Below are 20,342 nucleotides of genomic sequence, written 5' to 3'. Positions count from 1 at the left end.
GGGCGGTCTAGAAATCTAATTAATAAATAAATAAATAAATAAATTCCTGAATAAGAGATAATGTCACAAAGATGGCTTAATCCTTACCTTGGGCACAGAACTTGAGTGATCTACCTTGAAAAGGTACTTCTTAGAAACCAACTAGTCAGTGAAAAATCATTTTAGAAGAAGGAAGAAATTTCCAGAATATGCCTTTTCCTAACCTTTTGACATCAGTCCCTTATTTCTTTAGAAGTTAGATCTGTTCCTTCCTTTCTTTCTCGCCCGCCTTCCTTCCTTCCTTCCTTCCTTCCTTCCTTCCTTCCTTCCTTCCTTCCTTCCTTCCTTCCTTCCTTCCTTCCTTCCTTCCTTCCTTCCTTCCTTCCTTCCTTCCTTTCTAACTTACTTACCTTCCTTCCTTCTGTCCTTCCTTCCTTCTTTCCTTCTCTTCCTTCCTTCCTTCCTTCCTTCCTTCCTTCCTTCCTTCCTTCCTTCCTTCCTTCCTTCCTTCCTTCCTTCCACCCAATAGCCAATTTTTCTTCTTTTGTACAAGGAAATGTGATATTTGCAAAAAGAACAAACTCAAAGGGAAAATAAAGTGCTTAAAATGTCAGTCACTACCCTGGTTGAAAGAATAACACAACTTCCTCCCTAGGGAGCTACTCTTCAACATCAAACCTTCTCTGTCTCTCTCTCTATGTCTTTTTAGCTGTCAGACAAGGTTCTCTGACAGTTGTTTTGCAGCTCTTCTCTCACCTAGCCTTTAGTCTAGACAAAACATAACCCCAGTCCCAATTAATTAATTTTTTGTTGTTGTTAGTTGCGAAGTCATGTCCGACCCATCGCGACCCCATGGACAACGTTCCTCCAGGCCTTCCTGTCCTCTACCACCCTCTGGAGTCCATTTAAACTCATGCTTACTGCTTCATTGACTCCATCCAGCCATCTCGTTCTCTGTCGTCCCATTCTTCTTTTGCCCTCAATCTTTCCCAGCATTAGGCTCTTCTCTAGTGAGTCCTTCCTTCTCATTAGGTGGCCAAAGTATTTGAGTTTCATTTTCAGGATCTGGCCTTCTAAAGAGCAATCTGGGTTGATCTCCTCTAGGACTGACTGGTTTGTTTGCCTTGCAGTCCAAAGGACTCGCAGGAGTCTTCTCCAGCACCAGAGTTCAAAGGCCTCAATTCTTTGGTGCTCAAACTTTCTTATGGTCCAAACTTCACAGACATACATTGCTACTGGGAAAACCATAGCCCTGACTAAACACACTTTTGTTGGCAGGGTGACGTCTCTGCTTTTTAGTATGCTGTCTAGATTTGCCATAGCCTTCCTCCCCAGGAGCAAGCGTCTTTTAATTTCTTGGCTGCAGTCCCCATCTGCAGTGATCTTGGAGCACAGGAAAATAAAATCTGCTACTACCTCCATTTCTTCACCATCTATCTGCCAGGAATTGAGAGGGCCGGATGCCATGATTTTAGTTTTTTTAATGTTGAGTTTCAAGCCAATTTTTGCACTCTCCTGCTTCACCCGCATCAAGAGGCTCTTTAGTTCCTCTTCGCTTTCTGCCATTAGAGTGGTATCATCTGCATATCTGAGGTTGTTGATATTTCTTCCGGCAATCTTAATTCCATTTTTTGATTCATCTAGCCCTGCCTTTCTCATGATGTGTTCTGCATATAAGTTAAATAGGCAGGGTGATAGTATAGAGCCTTGCCGGACTCCTTTCCCAGTTTTGAACCAATCAGTGGTTCCGTGTCCAGTTCTCACTGTTGCTTCTTGACCCGCAAACAAGTTTCTCAAGAGACAAGTAAGAAGGTCTGGTACTCCCATCTCTTTAAGAACTTGCCACAATTTGTTGTGATCCACACAATCAAAGTCTTTAGCATAGTCAATGAAGCAGAAGTAGATGTTTTCTGGAACTCCCTAGCTTTCTCCATGATCCAGCGTATGTTGGCAATTTGATCTCTAGTTCCTCCGCCTCTATGAAATCCTGCCTGTACTTCTGGTAGTTCTCGATCCACATACTGCTGGAGCCTAGCTTGTAGGATTTTAAGCATAACCTTACTAGCATGTGAAATGAGTACAATGGTGCGATAGTTTGAACATTCTTTGGCATTGCCTTTCTTTGGAATTGGAATGTAAACTGACCTTTTCCAATCCTGTGGCCATTGTTGAGTTTTCCAAATTTGCTGGCAAATTGGGTGTAGCACTTTTACTGCATCATCTTTTAAGATTTTGAATGGCTCAGCTGGAATACTGTCTCCTCCACTAGCTTTGTTGTTGCTCAGATTTCCTAAGGCCCATTTGACTTCACATTCTAGGATGTCTGGCTCAAGGTTAGTGACCACCCCATTGTGGTTATCAGGGATGTTAAGCTCATTCTTGTATAGTTCTTCTGTGTAATTTTGCCACCTCTTCTTAATCTCTTCTGCCTCTGTTAGGTCCCTGCCATTTTTGTCCTTTATCATGCCCATCTTTGCATGAAACGTTCCCTTCATATCTCCAATTTTCTTGAATAGATCTCTGGTCCTCCCTATTCTATTGTTTTCTTCTATTTCTTTGCACTGTTCATTTAAGAATGCATTCTTATCTCTTCTAGCTATTCTCTGGAATTCTGCATTCAACTGGGTGTATCTTTCTCTTTCTCCCTTGCCTTTCACTTCCCTCCTTTCCTCAGCTATTTGCAGAGCTTCCTCAGACAGCCATTTTGCTTTCTTGCATTTCTTTTTCTTTGGAATGGTTTTAGTTGCTACCTCTTGTACAATGTTGCAAACCTCCGTCCATAGTTCATCAGGCACTCTGTCTATCAGATCTAATTCTTTAAATCTATTTGTCACCTCTACTGTATATTCATCAGGGATATGATTTAGTTCATACCTGAGTGGCCTGGTGCTTTTCCCTACTTTCTTTAGTTTAAGCCTAAATTTTGCAAGAAGAAGCTCATGATCTGAGCCACAGTCAGCTCCTGATCTATACTGACTGTATAGAGCTTCTCTATCTTTGGCTGCAGAGCACATAGTCAATCTGATTTCTGTGTTAACCATCTGGTGATGTCCATGTGTAGAGTCGTCTCTTAGGTTGTTGGAAAAGAGTTTTTGCTATGACCATCGTATTGTCTTGACAGAATTCTATCAGCCTGTGCCCTGCTTTATTTTGTACTCCAAGGCCATACTTGCCTGTTATTCCGGTTATCTTTTGGCTTCCTACTTTAGTATTCCAATCTCCCTTGATGATAAGGACATCATTTTTTGGTGTTAATTCTATCAGGTGCTGTAGGGCTTCATAGAACCGGTCAATTTCATCTTCTTCAGCACCAGTGGTTGGGGCATAGACTTGAATTACTGTGATATTGAATGGTTTGTCTTGGATTCGGACTGAGATCATTCTGTCATTTTGGGGATTGTATCCCAGTATTGCTTTTCCTACTTTTTTATTGATTATGAAGGCCACTCCATTTCTTCTGAGGGATTCTTGCCCACAGTAGTATACCTGATAGTCATCTGAATTAAATTCACCCATTCCTGTCCACTTTAGTTTGCTGATTCCTAAGATGTCGATGTTCAGTCTTGTCATCTCTTGTTTGACCACATCCAGCTTGCCTTGATTCATGGATCTTCCTCAAAGAACAATTTATTGCAGGGGTGTCAAACTCAATTTCATTGAGGGCCACATCAAGGTTGTGTTTGACCTTGTGTGTGTGTGTATGGACGTGGCCAGGGTGGGCGTGGCCAGCTCGATGTCACTCATGTTGGGGGTGCCTGTGGTGGCTGAGTACTGTGCTTGCAGTACTGCATTCTTATCATTATGCACCCACAGCTCATAATGCAAGTGAAACTGGAATATAATTTAAGCTGTATCGGTATGTTACTAATTGTTTTGATGCCAACATCAACCTAGTAGCTGCACCCTCAACCTCTTACAAAATATGTAGTATCCTATGTGTATTATAGCAAGCATTTATTGAGGCCCCAATAAGAGGCAGAGGAAGGAAGGAAGGAAGGAAGGAAGGAAGGACATTCTTATCTGGGCAGTCGAGAAAAGGATGTTGGGAGTTTCTAAAAAATTCTTTGTGGGAGAACTTCAGCTTTCCACTGTCATGCTTCCACCTTTTATAATCCATGGTTCACAGTATCTGGGCTGGTTTTCAAAATTAATATTGATTCCCACTTTATTCTTGCCTTGTACACTTGTTTTTTTATTTGACATCTTCAGTTCTTTTCTCAAGGAAATAAAGCTTGTTTACCAGTACTAGGCAGGTGATCCCAATCAATGTTTGTTTAGCTTCGGTATATTAGGTCTAAATGGTGCCATTGGTTGGTTAAACTTGTATTCTTCCACTCCTTTTTTGCTCTCCCTTTGCTTACCTTTTCTGGCCAGAATAGAATAGAAAGATAGATTAGTCATACAATGATATTATATGAAAATAATGTTAATTATACATTCATATCACAGCTTCTAAAACTTTTGAACTATCTTTAAAAGTGGCCACCTCTAAGCATATCAGGATGTAACCAAGAGTCTAAACAGGGGAACCTCCCTCTGCAAACTCAGGTTAATTGGATCGATACTATTAGTCAGAGGTGGGCATCACATACTGTAACAACTGGTTCTCCTGGACCAGAGGTGGGTTTTAGCAGGTTCTGACCAGTTGTGGAAAACCGGTAGCAGAAATTTTGAGTAATTCGGAGAATCGGTAGTAAAAATTCTGACTGGCCTCGCCCCCATCTGTTCTCTGCCTGCCAATTCCCAGCTGATCAGGAGGAAATGGGGATTTTTGCAGTAACCTTCCCCTGGAGTGGGGTGGGAATGGAGATTTTACAGTATCCTTCCCCTGCCACACCTACCAAGCCATGCCACACTCACCAAGCCACACCCACAGAACCGGTAGTAAATTTTTTTGAAACTCACCACTGACCTGGCCCCAAAAATGTGAGCGCACATGCTCTTTCTGCAAATGTGCACGGCATTGAAAAACCGGTGATTATATAGGACATGATAGCGCCACGGTGGGTGGGTGGGCCCAGCCACTGGTCGAAACTACCGGTTCACCCGTACCGGTCTAAACCAGCAGCGGCCTACCACTGCTATTAGTCAAATGTAAAAATAGCAACTATGTCCTATTTCACCATATCCAGTATCTTTCTTTACTCTGTGTGTGGAAGCAGACTATTCCTTCTGTACAAAAATAAATAAATAAATAATAATATATGACATGAATAAAATCCAGACAACAGCGCAATTCAGAATCCAGGGGGGGAAATTATCGGTCTCTCCAACACTCTGCGACTGTCTGCCGAATAGCTGTTTTCAAACAAGACCATTTCAAAAGGAAATTTCAGCATGAAAGTCCTGAACAGACACTTGTTAAAAAGAACTGTCTGATCACCTGCGGCTCGAACACAAACTGTGAGTTGTCTTATGTCTTAATTAGCTTGCAATCCTAGATGAGAAGCAGATCTAGTGCCCAAATACGGCATACTGTAGCTATGTACAGTTACTTTTTTCCCTTCAAAATTATTCTAGCCCTCTTATTTATTCTTCTTCCCTCTTGTTGATTTCCCAGCGGCAATCATCACCCCCACCATCATCATCATCATCATCATCACCACCATCATTATCACCACCATCATCATCATCTTAGCCATTGTTTATCCACCGCAGGGTGAAGGCATCTGCTGAATGTTTCCAACCAATCCCATATTTGCTGATGTTGTTGCTCCATATTGTTCTAGATCTCTTTCATGGACACTTTTTATCATGTGGGATCAGTGGTGGGATTCAGCCGGTTCTGTCCGGTTCGCGCGAATTGGTAGCGGTGACTGCGGGAAGCTCCACCCACCAGCCCAGACGTAATGCGTGACTACTACGTCCACGTTCACATTTGCGAACCGATAGGGAAAGTAAGTGAATCCCACCTCCGCATGGGATCCATTCTATGACTGCCTTGATCCACCTGCCATCAGTTCTTCTTGCTATATGACCAGCCTGTTTCCATTTCTATTCTTTTACTCGTATACTTTCGTTTGTTCTCTAAACCATGTGCAGCAGTGGTGGGTTTCCCCCCGGTTCAGACCGGTTCTATAGAACCGGTAGCAAAACTGGCGGGAGGCTCCGCCCACTGTCCAAAACATCATCAAAACTCTTTTGTGCATGCGTAGAAGAGCGTGCGAGAGAGAGCAAACCAAGCACATGTGCAAGGGCACCATGTGAAACGGTAGTAAAGGTAAGTAGAACCCACTCCTGATGTGTAGGTCTTTCTATCTTGTCTTATAATGCTGAGCATGTATCTTCCATGGTTCTTTGCACCACTCATAGCTTTTGTAACAATTGTGAGGTTAGTGTCCATGTTTCACTGGCATACATTATGTAAAAAAGAGACAGGAAAATAAAGATGAATTCCATCTATTCACTTATATATGATGCCCCATAACCAATAGTTTAAAAAGCAATGGTTTGTTGCAGTGGTGGGATTCAAATAATTTAACAACCTGCCCTAATTATTTCTTCCAACAACCAGTTCAGTAAACTGCTCAGAAAGGTAACAACCGGTTCTCCTGAACTGGTGCGAACTGGCTGAATCCCACCACCGGTTTGTTGCACACACATATCTAGATTTAAAAATTAATGGCTTGTTGTAGACACATAACTAGGTTTAAAAAGCAATGGTTTGTTGACACCTCTACCTAGCTAATAAATTCAGGCTTCTAATCCAGTAGATCTCTTCACAATTCATACCCAAAAACTGTTCAGTATTCATAATTTCTAGCTTAATCTTTGAATATTCTGTAATTCCATTTTACTATCCTGTTGCCATTTTTCCTTCAATGAACAGCCACGGATTTCTTTAATTTTGCTTTTAAAAATGTAAATAATTTCAATTTGGATCTGGTTCATGTTTTAAAGGGTTTGCTTTGATTTAGCTTCATGTATGTATGCAGTGAGAAAGGCAGTCAACCTGCCAACCAGCCAGGCTGTGAAACAGCATTTAGAAATAAATTCTAAACAGTTTTTAATATAACAATTAGCAATTACTGTATGATAACATTTGAAAAAGGGCCCATTAACATTAAAGCTTTTTTTCCCCAATCAGACTTTTACTCTGCAGGCTCTTAACTAAAAGGAACTTAATCAGTGAAATTATTTTTCCCTTATGTCTTTAATCTCTGGAGATGCATTTATTTCAATCTATATACTACCTTTTGAGAAATGTTAAAGAGAGGTTAATAGTAATAGCTGGGAATTGTTTCTTGTCTGAAAACATTTTCTGTTTACTCAAATTCAGATGCCTCACTCACAAATGCCAGCAATTCCTGAACGTCATTGTTCTTTTGTCTCACTACAGAAAATAAAAACAACATGTGTCTTAAAAATGAACACAAAGAAAGAGAAATAGTTAAAAGAGAATCGCCACAAAACCTTTCCGTTGTTCCCACATCCCTTGGATGGTACAATGACTACTTCTTAGGACAGAATAGAATAACAGATGGAAGGGACCTCGGAGGCCTTCTAGTCCAACCCCCTGCTTAGGCAGGAAACCCTACACCACTTCAGACAAATGATTATCCAATCTCTTAAGAACTTCCAGTGTTGCAGCATTTACAACTTCTGGAGGCAAGTTGTTCCACTTATTAATTGTTCTAACTGTCAGGAAATTTCTCCTTAGTTCTAAGTTGCTTCTCTCCTTGATTAGCTTCCACCCATTGCTTCTTGACCTGCCCTCAGGGGCTTTGGAGAATAGAATCAGTCCCTCTTCTTAGTGACAATCCCTCAAATATTGGAATACTGCCAACATGTACCCAGTGGTGGGTTTCACCTATTTTTACCATTGGTTTGTTTGCGTGCGCGTGCCTTCCTCACCTGCACCTGGCCTTCCGCACTCTCACTGCACGCATGCCATCTGTGCATGCGCCCAGCCTTCCACGCATGTGCCTTTCTCGCATGCATGCCTTCCATGCATGTGCCTGGCCTCCAGAATGTCCAGGTAGGCGGGCCAGCTGGGCGGCCAGGCATGCGGGACCACCAGCAGTTGCTGCTACTGGTTCGCCTGAACAGGTCTGAACCGGCTGAATACCATTTCTGATGACACCCCTTAGTCAGGGTTGAAATGCTCCCGGTTCAGACTGGATCATGCGATCTGGTAGCGATGGGAGCGGGTAGTTCGGAGAACCCATAGCAAAAATCCCTGCCTCCCCCACCACCCACGCCTCGCTGTTCCTCTTCTCTGTCCCTGAAGCTCTCGGTGGTGATATAGCTGCAAACAGCCTTAAATGACTGCCACGGCACTTCAAAGGGCCGCACTACAGCTGATCAGCACTGTAGGTGGCTAATAGACCGGTGCCTCTATTTTTAAAGAAGGTAGACCAGTGCGCTCCCAAAAAAAGGCAATTAGTAGACCAGTGCCTCTATTTTTAAAGATGACTGTACGACTGTAACTTTGTTGCTGGCAATCCTTATGATTTATATTGATATATTGACCATCAATTGTGTTGTAAATGTTGTACCTTGATGAACGTATCTTTTCTTTTATGCACACTGAGAGCATATGCACCAAGACAAATTCCTTGTGTGTCCAATCACACTTGGCCAATAAAAAATGCTATTCTATTCTATTCTATTCTAAAAAAAAAAAGGCACGTAGACCGGTATGACTCTACTAGACTAAAGCAAGCCTGGTAGACCGGTATGTTTCCAAGCCACCAAGCCACACCCACCAATTAAGCCATGCCCACAGAAATGGTAGGGAAAATTTTTAGATTTCATCCCTGCCCTTAGTCCTTATTTTGATCAAACTAGACATACCCAGTTCCAGCAACCATTCTTTGTATGTTTTAGCCTGCAGTCCCCTAATCATCTTTGTTGCTCTTCTCTGCATTCGTTCTAGAGTCTCAACATCTTTTTTTACACCATGGCGACCAAAACTGGATGCAGTATTCCAAGTGTGGCCTTACCAAGGCCTTGTAAAGTGGTATTAACAGTTCTTGTAAATTCTATCTTTCCACTCATGGAATAAATAGAAACATGAGCAATGTTCTCACAGATTCCCATGAACCAATCCTTGAACCGTTTCAAAGCTTGCTTAAAAAGAAAGCCACAAAGTTGCAACCTTTGGCAGTTGTTGAGTGTAAGCATTTGTGGAGCTACACGTGCTTCTAAACTTGTAAGGTTTGCTTTCTCCGAGTCTAGAAGTGTCTCGGGAGCAAAGATGCACTTTGTAACACTGGAAGTGAAATGCATGCCTGATTCACAGGGTAACAATCACTCACAATCCCACTTGGTTGCTATGTAGCCTAGAGAAAACCGAAGCGGCACAAAACCTTAAGTGCTTTAAAGGGCAAACTATTGAAATAGTATGACGCAAATTTATTAAATACGATAAAAGTAAATAGAATTTTTCAGGCTTATTTCTTTAATACACCCATTTCACTTGGAATGTACAAAACATTTTGTACAACAAGTGATATGGTGCAACCGTCATAAATATGAGCCAGTTGCCAAGCATCTGAAGTTTGATCATGTGACCATGGGGATGTTGCAATGGTCATAAGTGTGAAAATGGTCATAAGTCATTTTTCTCAGTGCCGTTTTAACTTCAAATGGCCATTAAACAAACGGTTGTAAATTAAGACTACCTGTATGCTGCTATTGCTGATTCTTCTTCTTCTTCTTCTTCTTCTTCTTCTTCTTCTTCTTCTTCTTCTTCTTCTTCTTCTTCTTCTTCTTCTTCTTCTTCTTCTTCTTCTTCTTCTTCTTCTTCTTCTTTTCTTCTTCTTCTCCTCCTCCTCCTCCTCCTCCTCCTCCTCCTCCTCCTCCTCCTCCTCCTCCTCCTCCTCCCCCTCCTCCTCCTCCTCCTCCTCCTCCTTCCTTGCTAGTGACCTTGCTAGCCAACTCAGTAAGCTCAAACTGCCCAAGGAGCTGCTGATCCAATTCTACAGAGGAATTATTGAGTCTGTCATTTGCACCTCTATAACTGTCTGGTTCGGTTCTGCAACCCAACAAGAAAAACACAGACTTCAGAGGATAATTAGAACTGCAGAAAAAATAATTGCTACCAACTTGCCTTCCATTGAGGACCTGTATACTGCACGAATCAAGAAGAGGGCCGTGAAAATATTTGCAGATCCCTCGCATCCTGGACATAAACTGTTTCAACTCCTACCCTCAAAACGACGCTATAGAGCACTGCACACCAGAACAACTAGACACAAGAACAGTTTTTCCCCCAAGGCCATCACTCTGCTAAACAAATAATTCCCTCAACACTGTCAGACTATTTACTGAATCTGCACTACTATTAATCGTTTCATAGTTCCCATCACCAATCTCTTTCCACTTATGACTGTATGACTGTAACTTGTTGCTGGCAATCCTTATGATTTATATTGATATATTGATCATCAATTGTGTTGTAAATGTTGTACCTTGATGAACGTATCTTTTCTTTTATGTACACTGAGAGCATATGCACCAAGACAAATTCCTTGTGTGTCCAATCACACTTGGCCAATAAAATTCTATTCTATTCTATTCTATTCTATTCTATTCTATTCTATTCTATTCTATTCTATTCTATTCTATTCTAGTGTGCAATTTTTCATGTTTTTATTGGTTAACTACACTCAGTGATGAAATCCAATTTTTTTTACTACCGATTCCGTGGGCGTGGCTTGGGGGGCGTGGTGTGGCTTGGTGGGTGTGGCAGGGGAAGGATGCTGCAAAATCTCCATTCCCACCCCACTCTGGGGCCAGCCAGAGGTGACATTTGCCGGTTCTCCGAACTATTCAAAATTCCCGCTAGCGGTTCTCCAGAACCTGTCCGAACCTGCTGGATTTCACCCCTGACTATAGTAGAAAAAATGTGAAAGTGCAGATTTTAGTGCATAAGAGTTCTGATTGGGGAAAAAAAAACTTTAATTGGAACTATTTGTATTAAAAGAATGAACCAATCACATTTCCCAATTGCTGCTAGCAGAAGATTCAATAACACGGAATAGTCTCTGTGTGCTTTTTACATGTTCATTACAACATATAAAAACATGGCTGTTTTTTCCAGCACAGAGTTTTATTTATTTTTTTATCTATTCATTTGATCTACCACAATTAAAAAAAAAATCATGGGGTTTACATATATCAGTAAAACATCCATGGTAAAATAACATTAACAACAATTATTTATGGAATCAAGTGCTTCTTGTATTGAAACTGACATACATTTAATTATTATTATTATTATTATTATTATTTAAATTTTTATACCGCCCTTCTCCCGAAGGACTCAGGGCGGTTTACAGCCATAATAAGAAACAACAACAATATACACATAAAACCATAATTTAAAAAACTTATTATACAAATGGCCGAATTAAAACATTTAGAATAAAACCCAAATTTTAAAATGTTAAAACATTAAAACTAATTAAAATCCTATTAAAATCCTATGCCAGTCCTGCGCGAACAAACAAATAGGTCTTCAGCTCTCGGCGGAAAGTCCGAAGGTCCGGCAGTTGCCGAAGTCCAGGGGGAAGTTTGTTCCAAAGGGTGGGAGCCCCCACAGAGAAGGCCCTCCCCCTGGGGGCCGCCAGCCGACATTGCTTGGCGGACGGCACCCCAAGGAGTCCCTCTCTGTGCGAGTGTACAGGTCAGTGGGAGGCATTTGGTAACAGCAGGCGGTCCCGTAAGTACCCTGGCCCTAAGATGACAATACATACTTTAAATTGTAGCAACCTGATATGGAATTTAGGAATTCTGACAATCTTAACAAACGTATACCAACTTTTAGAAGGCACACAAATATTGAAGGAATATATTTGTCTGATGCCGTAGCTTAATAAAGATTAATTAGGAGAATTTTAGCAAGCAATGATATGAATTGTGATCTCCCCCCTTTTCTTTCCTGGAAAGGTAAGAAAACCTGGTGAAGGAAAAATATGGTCACACATTTCCTCCACTTCAATTTGCTACTCTGTTCTCAAAGTGGTCTTCTAGAAGCTATTAGCTGTGCTATTTCCATTAGAAGTTGAGAAGGTAATGGAAATGCGGGAGGAAGAGTTTTCCCGTTACAAAAAACAGAATTTATCATTATGCTGCTGAGGCTATCCAGTATGCTCAGCATAGAAAAGACGTTGGAAGCTTTGACCTCTGGATCTCACGACATTAGAATTCCATGTTCAGAAGATGTTCTCAGCGATTGCTTCCAGAAATGGATCTTCAGTTTACGAAAAAGCCCTAGAGAAATTATAATGCTCTCCACTGACTTTCGAAAGAAGAGAATCTGCTTATATTTAGAATAGCCTCCCTATTTTTTTTTAATTACTTTTTATTTTTTAAAACAACAAGACATAAAAACACTAACATAAAACATATACTCCTTCTTTATATCAGCTTAGTATTGATAATCCTCTATTATTTACATTTTCCCCTCTAGTTTTCTTTAATTATAGAATTGGTCTAGCAAATGTTTTATATGCTCTGGTTAGTAGTGTAGTGTTTCTGGAGAAGAAGCTACGCAAGATTAAGTTTACAACTCTTAAAGCCTTTTTTGCAATGTAGTTGCAGTGGGCTTTGGCACTAGAGAAACCCCCCTCAGATCAATTGGAGTGTTCTGTACAGGAGGAAGCACCACAAAGGACAATCAGAAGAGGTACAAAAGCGGTACAAAAGAAACGTACACGCCATGCTGTTAAAGGGCCATAGAGCAATCACAGGTACTTCTTTGGCTGAAATGGCTAAGAGACACCAGAACAGTGATGGGATTCAGCCAGTTCGCACCACTTTGGGGGAATCGGTTGTTAACTTTCTGAACAATTTGGCAAACTGGTTGTTGGAAGAAATCATTAGGGCAGAGAACCGGTTGTTAAATTGCTTGAATCCCACCACTGCACCAGAAGCCTGAAGTGTGAAAAGCTCAAAGGGAACAGGTCATTAGAGCTGCCCAGGAGGCAAAGAAAGGCTAAGCAAGCAACTAAGAAAACAACAAAGGGCCCCAACAAAGATTGCACCAAAACAAAAACATTGTGAAGTCTGGTGAAAATTTCTGCTCCTTGTGTTGGTGGGAAACGCCCAATTTGTGCCGATTTGATTGTGTCAAAAGTTTGACTATAATTGGTCTATTCTCTTTATAAAACAAAGGGACGCAGTGGCTCAGGGGCTAAGACGTTGAGCTTGTCGATCGAAAGGTCGGCAGCTCAGCGGTTCGAATCCCTAGTGCTGCCGTGTAACGGGGTGAGCTCCCGTTACTTGTCCCATCTTCTGCCAACCTAGCAGTTTCGAAAGCACCTAAAAGTGCAAGTAGAAAAAATAGGGACCACCTTTGGTGGGAAGGTAACAGCGTTCTGTGCGCCTTTGGCGTTGAGTCATGTCGGCCACATGACCCCGGAGACGTCTTCGGACAGCGCTGGCTCTTCAGCTTTGAAACGGAGATGAGCACCGACCCCTAGAGTCGGCAACGACTAGCACGTATGTGTGAGGGGAACCTTTACCTTTACCTTTATTTTAAAAAAATGTAGGGCAGAATTCAAAGAAAGAATAGTTCAAAGAAAGAATTCAAAGAGAGAGATAGTTAATAGCAAGATTTTTTTTTTTTTTAAAAAAATTAGATAGTTTTGCTCCTGCATGTTTCTTTGTGCACCGTATTTCTCATTTGAGTCTCTTCTGAGCTGGCCTGGTTTCTGAAAATATAATTTCCAAACAGCGATTGTCTTTATCTTTAGAATGACTCATTTTGGCTAGATCACTGGCAGTGACATTAAGATGTCCTTTAGACGCGCTGTACCTAAATGACGCAAATAAATATTTGCTTAACTGTGTCTAATCATGTTTGCATTATTTCAGTTCACCCAGCTATTTCTTTCTTTTTTCTTTGTCTTTGTTTGAAGACTTGAGTTATTGTCTTAGGCGCTATCTTCCTTGTTCCTATCTTCAGTTCTTTTGGAAACTACAGTATATGCTACAGGACTGTTAAATCTACAATGCTTTTGTATGTAGAAGATGTCATAATATTTAACTTCTCCAAGGCTGGCTGAAAATTTGCTGCCTGAAGCCTTTGGTGTGGCTTGTCCAAGGTGGATTAGGAAATTTCTTGCCTGAAGCCTTCAAAAGGAACTGACAGACACTAGAGGAATCAATGATATGATTCACAGTTTCCTTTTTTCCTGTTCTGTTGGGTTTTTTTTTTAACCCTGCGAAGGAGAGAAAACAGATGCTTAAAATTTGGAAAGTTCCACAGAATAGCAGATACATATTCCTTTACCCCCAACAGTCAGTTTATCTTCTCTTGTACCTCTTCTGCCTTTCTATATCACATGGCAATTTTATATCTCTATTGCTAAATGTAAGTATATAGCCCATATGTCATAGCTTCACACATTATATTGGAAAATGAACAGTGGGGTTCACATAATTTTACCACCGGTTCGCTGCACACCAAAAATTTGAGCGCTTTTATCGCACGTACGACTTGCACGCATGCACACAGCTTAAAAAACGTGGCTAAATAGGATGGCATAGCGCCTGGGTGGGCCACCCGCAGATAGTCAATTCCGGTTTGTCCCAACTGGCCGAAATGGGCTCAAAACTGGCTGAATACTACCACTGTTAATAATTGATAAACAGCTATCAATAAGATCTAAGGCACACCGACAAAATTTAACATCCCATGCTTTTAATAAAAGTGGAGTTTAAGCTATAAAAAGCTGGTGTTGTCAACCAACTTTTAAGTCTCTCCAATCTTCTTACCTGTAAAAGATTAAAGTGGCCTACGTACAGTAAATTATTACGTTGATGCCGTAATTTCAAACCAGACCATTTTTTATTTTTTATTTTTTTATTTATTTAGTTATTTATTGAGATGTGGTGGCGCAATGGTTAGAATGCAGTACTGCAGGTTACTTCTGCTGACTGCTGGCTGCCTGCAATTTGGCAGTTCAAATCTCGACAGGCTCAGAATTGACTCAGCCTTCCATCGTTCTGAGGTGGGTAAAATGAGGACCCAGATTGTTAGATGCAATATGCTGACTCTGTAAACTGCTTAGAGAGGGCTATAAAGCACTATGAAGCAGTATGTAAGGGCTATTGCTATTGCTATCCTATCTTTATTATTTTTACAAGTAACTCAAGGCAATGAAAGTATCCAGCAAAATTTCCTCCTCCTATTTTCAACAACAACAAACCTGTGAGGTAGATTGGCCTGAGAGAAACTGGCTGGCCTAAAATCACCCAGCTAACTTTCTTGGCTAAGGCGGGACTGGAACTCATGGCTTCCCACTTTCTAGCTTGGTGCCTTAACCACTTGACCTAACTGGCTCTCATGGAAGTAAGATTTGGAAGTGATCCAACTGAGTAATTCTTCAGATCATTGTTAAGAATTAACAATGAAGATAATAAATAATAATTCTTAATTAAGAATGAAGAAATATTAAGAATTTGTTCACGCTTGGTTTTTTTTTTTTAATTTGCATTTATATCCCGCCCTTCTCCGAAGACTCAGGGCGGCTTACACTATGTCAAGCAATAATCTTCATTCATTTGTATATTATATACAAAGTCAACTTATTGCCCCCAACAATCTGGGTCCTCATTTTACCTACCTTATAAAGGATGGAAGGCTGAGTCAACCTTGGGCCTGGTGGGGCTTGAACCTGCAGTAATTGCAAGCAGCTGCTGTTAATAATAGACTGCCTTAGCAGTCTGAGCCACTCAGACTGACCCTGGTGGTAATGTATCCCTTACTTGTAGGAATTTTCTATAGGCTGCACATCCGTGCGTCAGGCACTGGACCCAGCTGTTCCTCCTCTTCTTCATCAGCCACCTCCAGACCTTGGGGCTGTTGACTCTCCATCTGATGGCTCATTCATTCATTCATTCATTCATTTATTTGTCAAGCATGTATAAGATAACAGATATAAGTATTGTTATGTATTCTTGTATGTTCCTTTAAATATTTGAGCGGGAAATCAGCACGTTGCTGATTGGACGAAGCCGTCCGTAGAAATGTATAAAAGGAGAGGTTTGTTCCCCAGCCTGTTGCTGGGTTCACCATATATTAAAGAGCTGTTGTCACTACCCTGGTCTCCAGCCTCGTTACTTCCCGAACTTAACACTGGCGACGAAGGTGGGATCTCGAGGCTAAGGAGAACCAGAACCGAGCTGAAGCACGATAGACCCGAACCCAGCAAACACAGGGCAGAAAAGCGGAGATGGCCAGTTACACTCCGCCCGCACCGTTTGACCCGGCTAAAGAGAAATGGGGAACGTATATGACCCGTTTCGAAAGCTTTCTAGAAGCCAACGAACTGCAAGGAGTTCCAGATAACCGAAAAAGGGCTTATTTCTTAAGCCACTGTGGTCCTGAGGTCATTGATATCGCGGAAGCCCTGGCAGAGCCAACGCCGTTACAATCGGTGTCGTGGCCAACTCTACAGACTTTACTAAAAACCATTTGCCCACGCGCCGTCCAAATACGTGCGGCGGTTTGAATTGGAGAGCGAAGGCAGATGGGCGAATCCGCCGGTGACTACATGGCCGCCCTAAGGAAGCGTCCAAGGACTGCGGATACCGCGACCTGGGCGAGGTGCTCCTCGAGCAACTCATCCGAGGTCAGAGACATCCGTTTGCGGCGGCGGCTGCTAGCAAAGAGCAACCTAACGCTGGCCACGCTCTGGGCGAAGCCAGAGCACATGAAATGTCCACCCAAGCGGCGGAGACACTGCAAAAGCCTGTCCACCAAAGGCGGCGCGAAGCCAACCCCAGTGCACCAGGAGGAGGTTCAGACCGAATCCGGCGGTGAAGATGAGGAAGGGTCTGCCGAACCGAAACGCGACAAAGGGGACCGAGGCGAATCACGGAAGCTGCGGTGGTCAACACCAGCGCCAACGCTGCAAGTTTAAGGACGCGACATGTCGGCGGTGCGGAAAGAAGGGCACCTAGCTCAAGTTTGTCGAGCGCCCAACCTTCCGCCGAAAATTCAAATCGGCCAATCAGAGCGCGGAATCGGCAAGGCGACCCGCGATTGGCTCAAACAAAAAGCGCGGATTCAAACCAAACGACTGTGGTCATAGGCGCGCCTCGACCCAGTGGAGAAGAAGATCTTCACCAGACCAAAAATAGAGGGAGTACGGTGCCGGCTCGAAGTAGACACGGGATCAGCGATCACCATCATGTCCTGGGACACTTTGGCGAAGTCACTGCCGTCCGTCGCGGCGCCACCTGCAAGCACAACGGCTGCACAGTCCACGACTACCAGGGAATCGCATCCCTGTTCGAGGGACCACCTCCGTCCGAGTCGAGTACGGACCACACAAGAAGACCCTGCCCATCACAATCGTCGAAGGGACCCTGCCCAGTCTGTTGGGACTAGACTGGTTTCGTGCCCTGGGCATGGGAGTGACTGGCATCTACAGAAGTGACTGTAACCTGAAAGACATTCTCTTTAACGAGTTCAAGATGTCTTCAAGGACTGCCTGGGCAAGTACAAGGGGACCCCTATTTCCTTCAACTTAGACCCCCAGGTAGCTCCCATTAGCCTTAAGGCGAGGAGAGTCCCTTTTGCCCTAAAACCAAAAATCGATAAGGAGCTAGATAAGCTCATAAATCAGGGGATTTTGGTGCCAGTCGATCACACAAAGTGGGAGGCAATCGTCACCCCAATAAAACCAGACGGGTCAATTAGAATTTGCGCTGACTACAAGCGACGCTTAACAAAGCCTTACAGAAAAGCGCTTACCCGGTTCCGTGGTGCAACACTTACTGCACTCTTTGGGGCGAGGGCAAGTCTTTGCAAAGTTAGACTTGGCCCAAGCCTACCAACAACTGCCCGTGAGCGCCCGCTGGCGAAGCCCAAACGATTGTAACGCACAGGGGGCCTTCAAGTGCACCCGATTGCAATTTGGGGTGAGTGTGGCACCAGGGCTGTTCCAAAACCTAATGGAACGACTTCTGCAAGGGCTCCCAGGGTAGTTCCTACTGATGATGTCCTAATTTCAGGGAAAACATGGAGGAATTGGGGAGGCGTTTAAGAAAGGTTTTGGGCATTTTCCGGACAGCCGGATTAAAAGTCAAGGTAAACAAATGCCAGATAGGGGTCGAATCCGTCGAGTTCTTGGGCTACGGATAGACAAGAAAGGAATTCACCCACTGAGAGCAAGGTCAAGGCAATTAGAAAGGCTCCAGCGCCCAAAAACAAAGCAGAGCTGCAGGCATTCCTGGGGTTAGTGAATTTTACGGTCTTTTAAAGAACAAAGCGACGTTGCGAACCGCTGCATAGACTGTTAGGAAAAATACTGTTTGGTCTTGGGAAAGTCGGAAAATAGGGCTTTTGAGGCAGTAAAGAACCTGCTCTCAAGTGATAGCCTGCTCATCCAATATCATAACTCATTGCCCTAGTGCTGGTTTGCGATGCCTCCCTTATGGGGTGGGGCTGTACTCAGCCATAGACTTCCAAAGCGGCACAGAAGCCCCTATAGCTTTTACTCTAGAACGATGTCCTCCCAGAGGAACTACAGCCAATTAGATAAAGAAGCACTAGCCATTGTGTCAGGGTGAAAAAATTCCACGAATATGTCTTTGGGCGGATTTTGAAATCGTGACTGACCACAGACCGCTACTAGGGATACTGGCTGGCGACCGCCCAACCTGTGGCACTTTCGCCACGCTTGACCCGATGGACTATTTTCTTGGCAGCTTATTCGTACAAGCTGCAGCATCGACCAGGAAAGAAGTGGGGCATGCAGGACGCGTTAAGCAGATGCCCACTGCCAGGGCCATCGAAGACCCCACGCCGGGCGCCCATCCTGCTTATTGACTCTTTGGACTCTGGCCCAGTCACGTCTAAGGAAGTGGCTCGGGCATCATACCGGGACATTATGTTAAGGACTGTACTCGGTTGGGTACAAAGAGGTGGCCAGCTGCGCGGGCGAGCGTTTTAAGGAGTTTGTTAAAAGCGGATGAGCTCTCGGCTCAAGGGGTGCCTGTTATGGGGTGATCGGGTAGTAATCCCGATAAATTAAGGGAAAGGTACTGGACCTCCTCCACGAGGCCACCCAGGGATCGTAAGGATGAAGGGGCTAGCAGAAGCTATGTGTGGTGGCCACTCATGGACTCAGAGATTGCTGAGAGGGTAGGAAATGCCAGGCTTGCCAAGAGTCCAGACCCCTACCTCCAACGGCCCCAGTCAGGAATGGGAAAACCCCAAGGGCCCTGGTCAAGAATCCACATTGATTTTGCTGGCCCTTTCCATGGCCAAACTTTTCTAGTGGTTGTCGACGCATTCTCTAAATGGTTGGAGATCATACTCATGAAATCCACTACGGCCGAGGCAGTAATCGCAGCCCTCGCCACCTATTCGCAACCCACGGGTTGCCTGACACTCTGGTGTCCGACAAGCCCCAATTCACGGCAGCCCAGTTCGAAGAATACTTGGCAGAGGAGGGCATCCGACATGCCCTCTCTGCGCCTTTCCACCCTGCGTCGAATGGCCTTGCAGGCGTTCCGTCCGGGCGCTAAGGAGGCGTGTCAGGCTCAAGCCAGGTGACTGGCAAACAAAGATAGACTTCTTTCTGGCCGTTCAGCACAGAACCCCAAGCACTGCTACAGGCAGAAGCCCAGCCGAACTATTGATGGGGCGGAAACTCCGGTGCCCACTTGACCGTTTGAGTCCCATTACACCAGAGGGTTACAAGGGAAATAGACAAAACAAGGAATTGGGCATAGGCGACGGTGTGGGCCGCAACTATGGGACGGCCGAGTTGGCTCGGGACAAATAATAAAAGCAACGGCCCAAAGTCATACTTGGTGAATTACAAGACAACCGAGTATGGGCGCCACATAGATCAGATAAGGAGACGAATAACTGAACAACCTAAGCCACAGAAATAAATTATGACCCTCCTTATTTGAACCCACAGCTGACCATGACCGGGCGCAAGACTTAGCTGAGGTCCCGGAGGTCCAGCGACGCCATCAGGTTCCCGAGGAAACAGGGAAAATTACAAAAATAATCCAGGGCCGGATGGCCAAGAAAAGGAATTTGCCAATAATCCAGGGCCCGATGGCTTAGAGAAAGAGCTGGGAGGAGAAAATAGACCCTCCGAACAGCTCAAAACACCACCCAGAACTGAACCGCGCAGGTCTGAAAGAACTAGGAGACGCCCAGGTTATTTGCGTGACTACGTCGAAAAATAACATGTAAATAAAATGTAAATAGAGGCAAAGTGTTTTCTGGGAGGGGAGGAGTGTTATGTATTCTTGTATGTTCCTTTAAATATTTGAGCGGGAAATCAGCACGTTGCTGATTGGATGAAGCCGTCCGTAGAAATGTATAAAAGGAGAGGTTTGTTCCCCAGCCTGTTGCTGGGTTCACCCTATATTAAAGAGCT

General features: G+C 43.6%; 1 protein-coding gene across 1 annotated transcript; it reads left to right on the top strand.

The window, feature by feature from the left end:
• The first annotated feature begins 7,918 nt into the window (after nucleotides 1–7,918).
• Nucleotides 7,919–12,990, top strand: RPL24 (ribosomal protein L24). Its single transcript, XM_058186268.1, is given in 4 exon segments — nucleotides 7,919–7,957; nucleotides 12,545–12,733; nucleotides 12,858–12,917; nucleotides 12,919–12,990. Coding segments are annotated over 4 exon segments (360 nt in total).
• The last annotated feature ends 7,352 nt before the right edge of the window (nucleotides 12,991–20,342 follow it).

This window comes from Ahaetulla prasina, chromosome 5 (assembly GCF_028640845.1).
Source record: "Ahaetulla prasina isolate Xishuangbanna chromosome 5, ASM2864084v1, whole genome shotgun sequence".
In the NCBI taxonomy this organism is placed as follows: domain Eukaryota; kingdom Metazoa; phylum Chordata; class Lepidosauria; order Squamata; family Colubridae; genus Ahaetulla; species Ahaetulla prasina.
The sequence above is the reverse complement of the archived record's forward strand: the minus strand, read 5'-3'. Positions and strand labels throughout refer to the sequence as shown.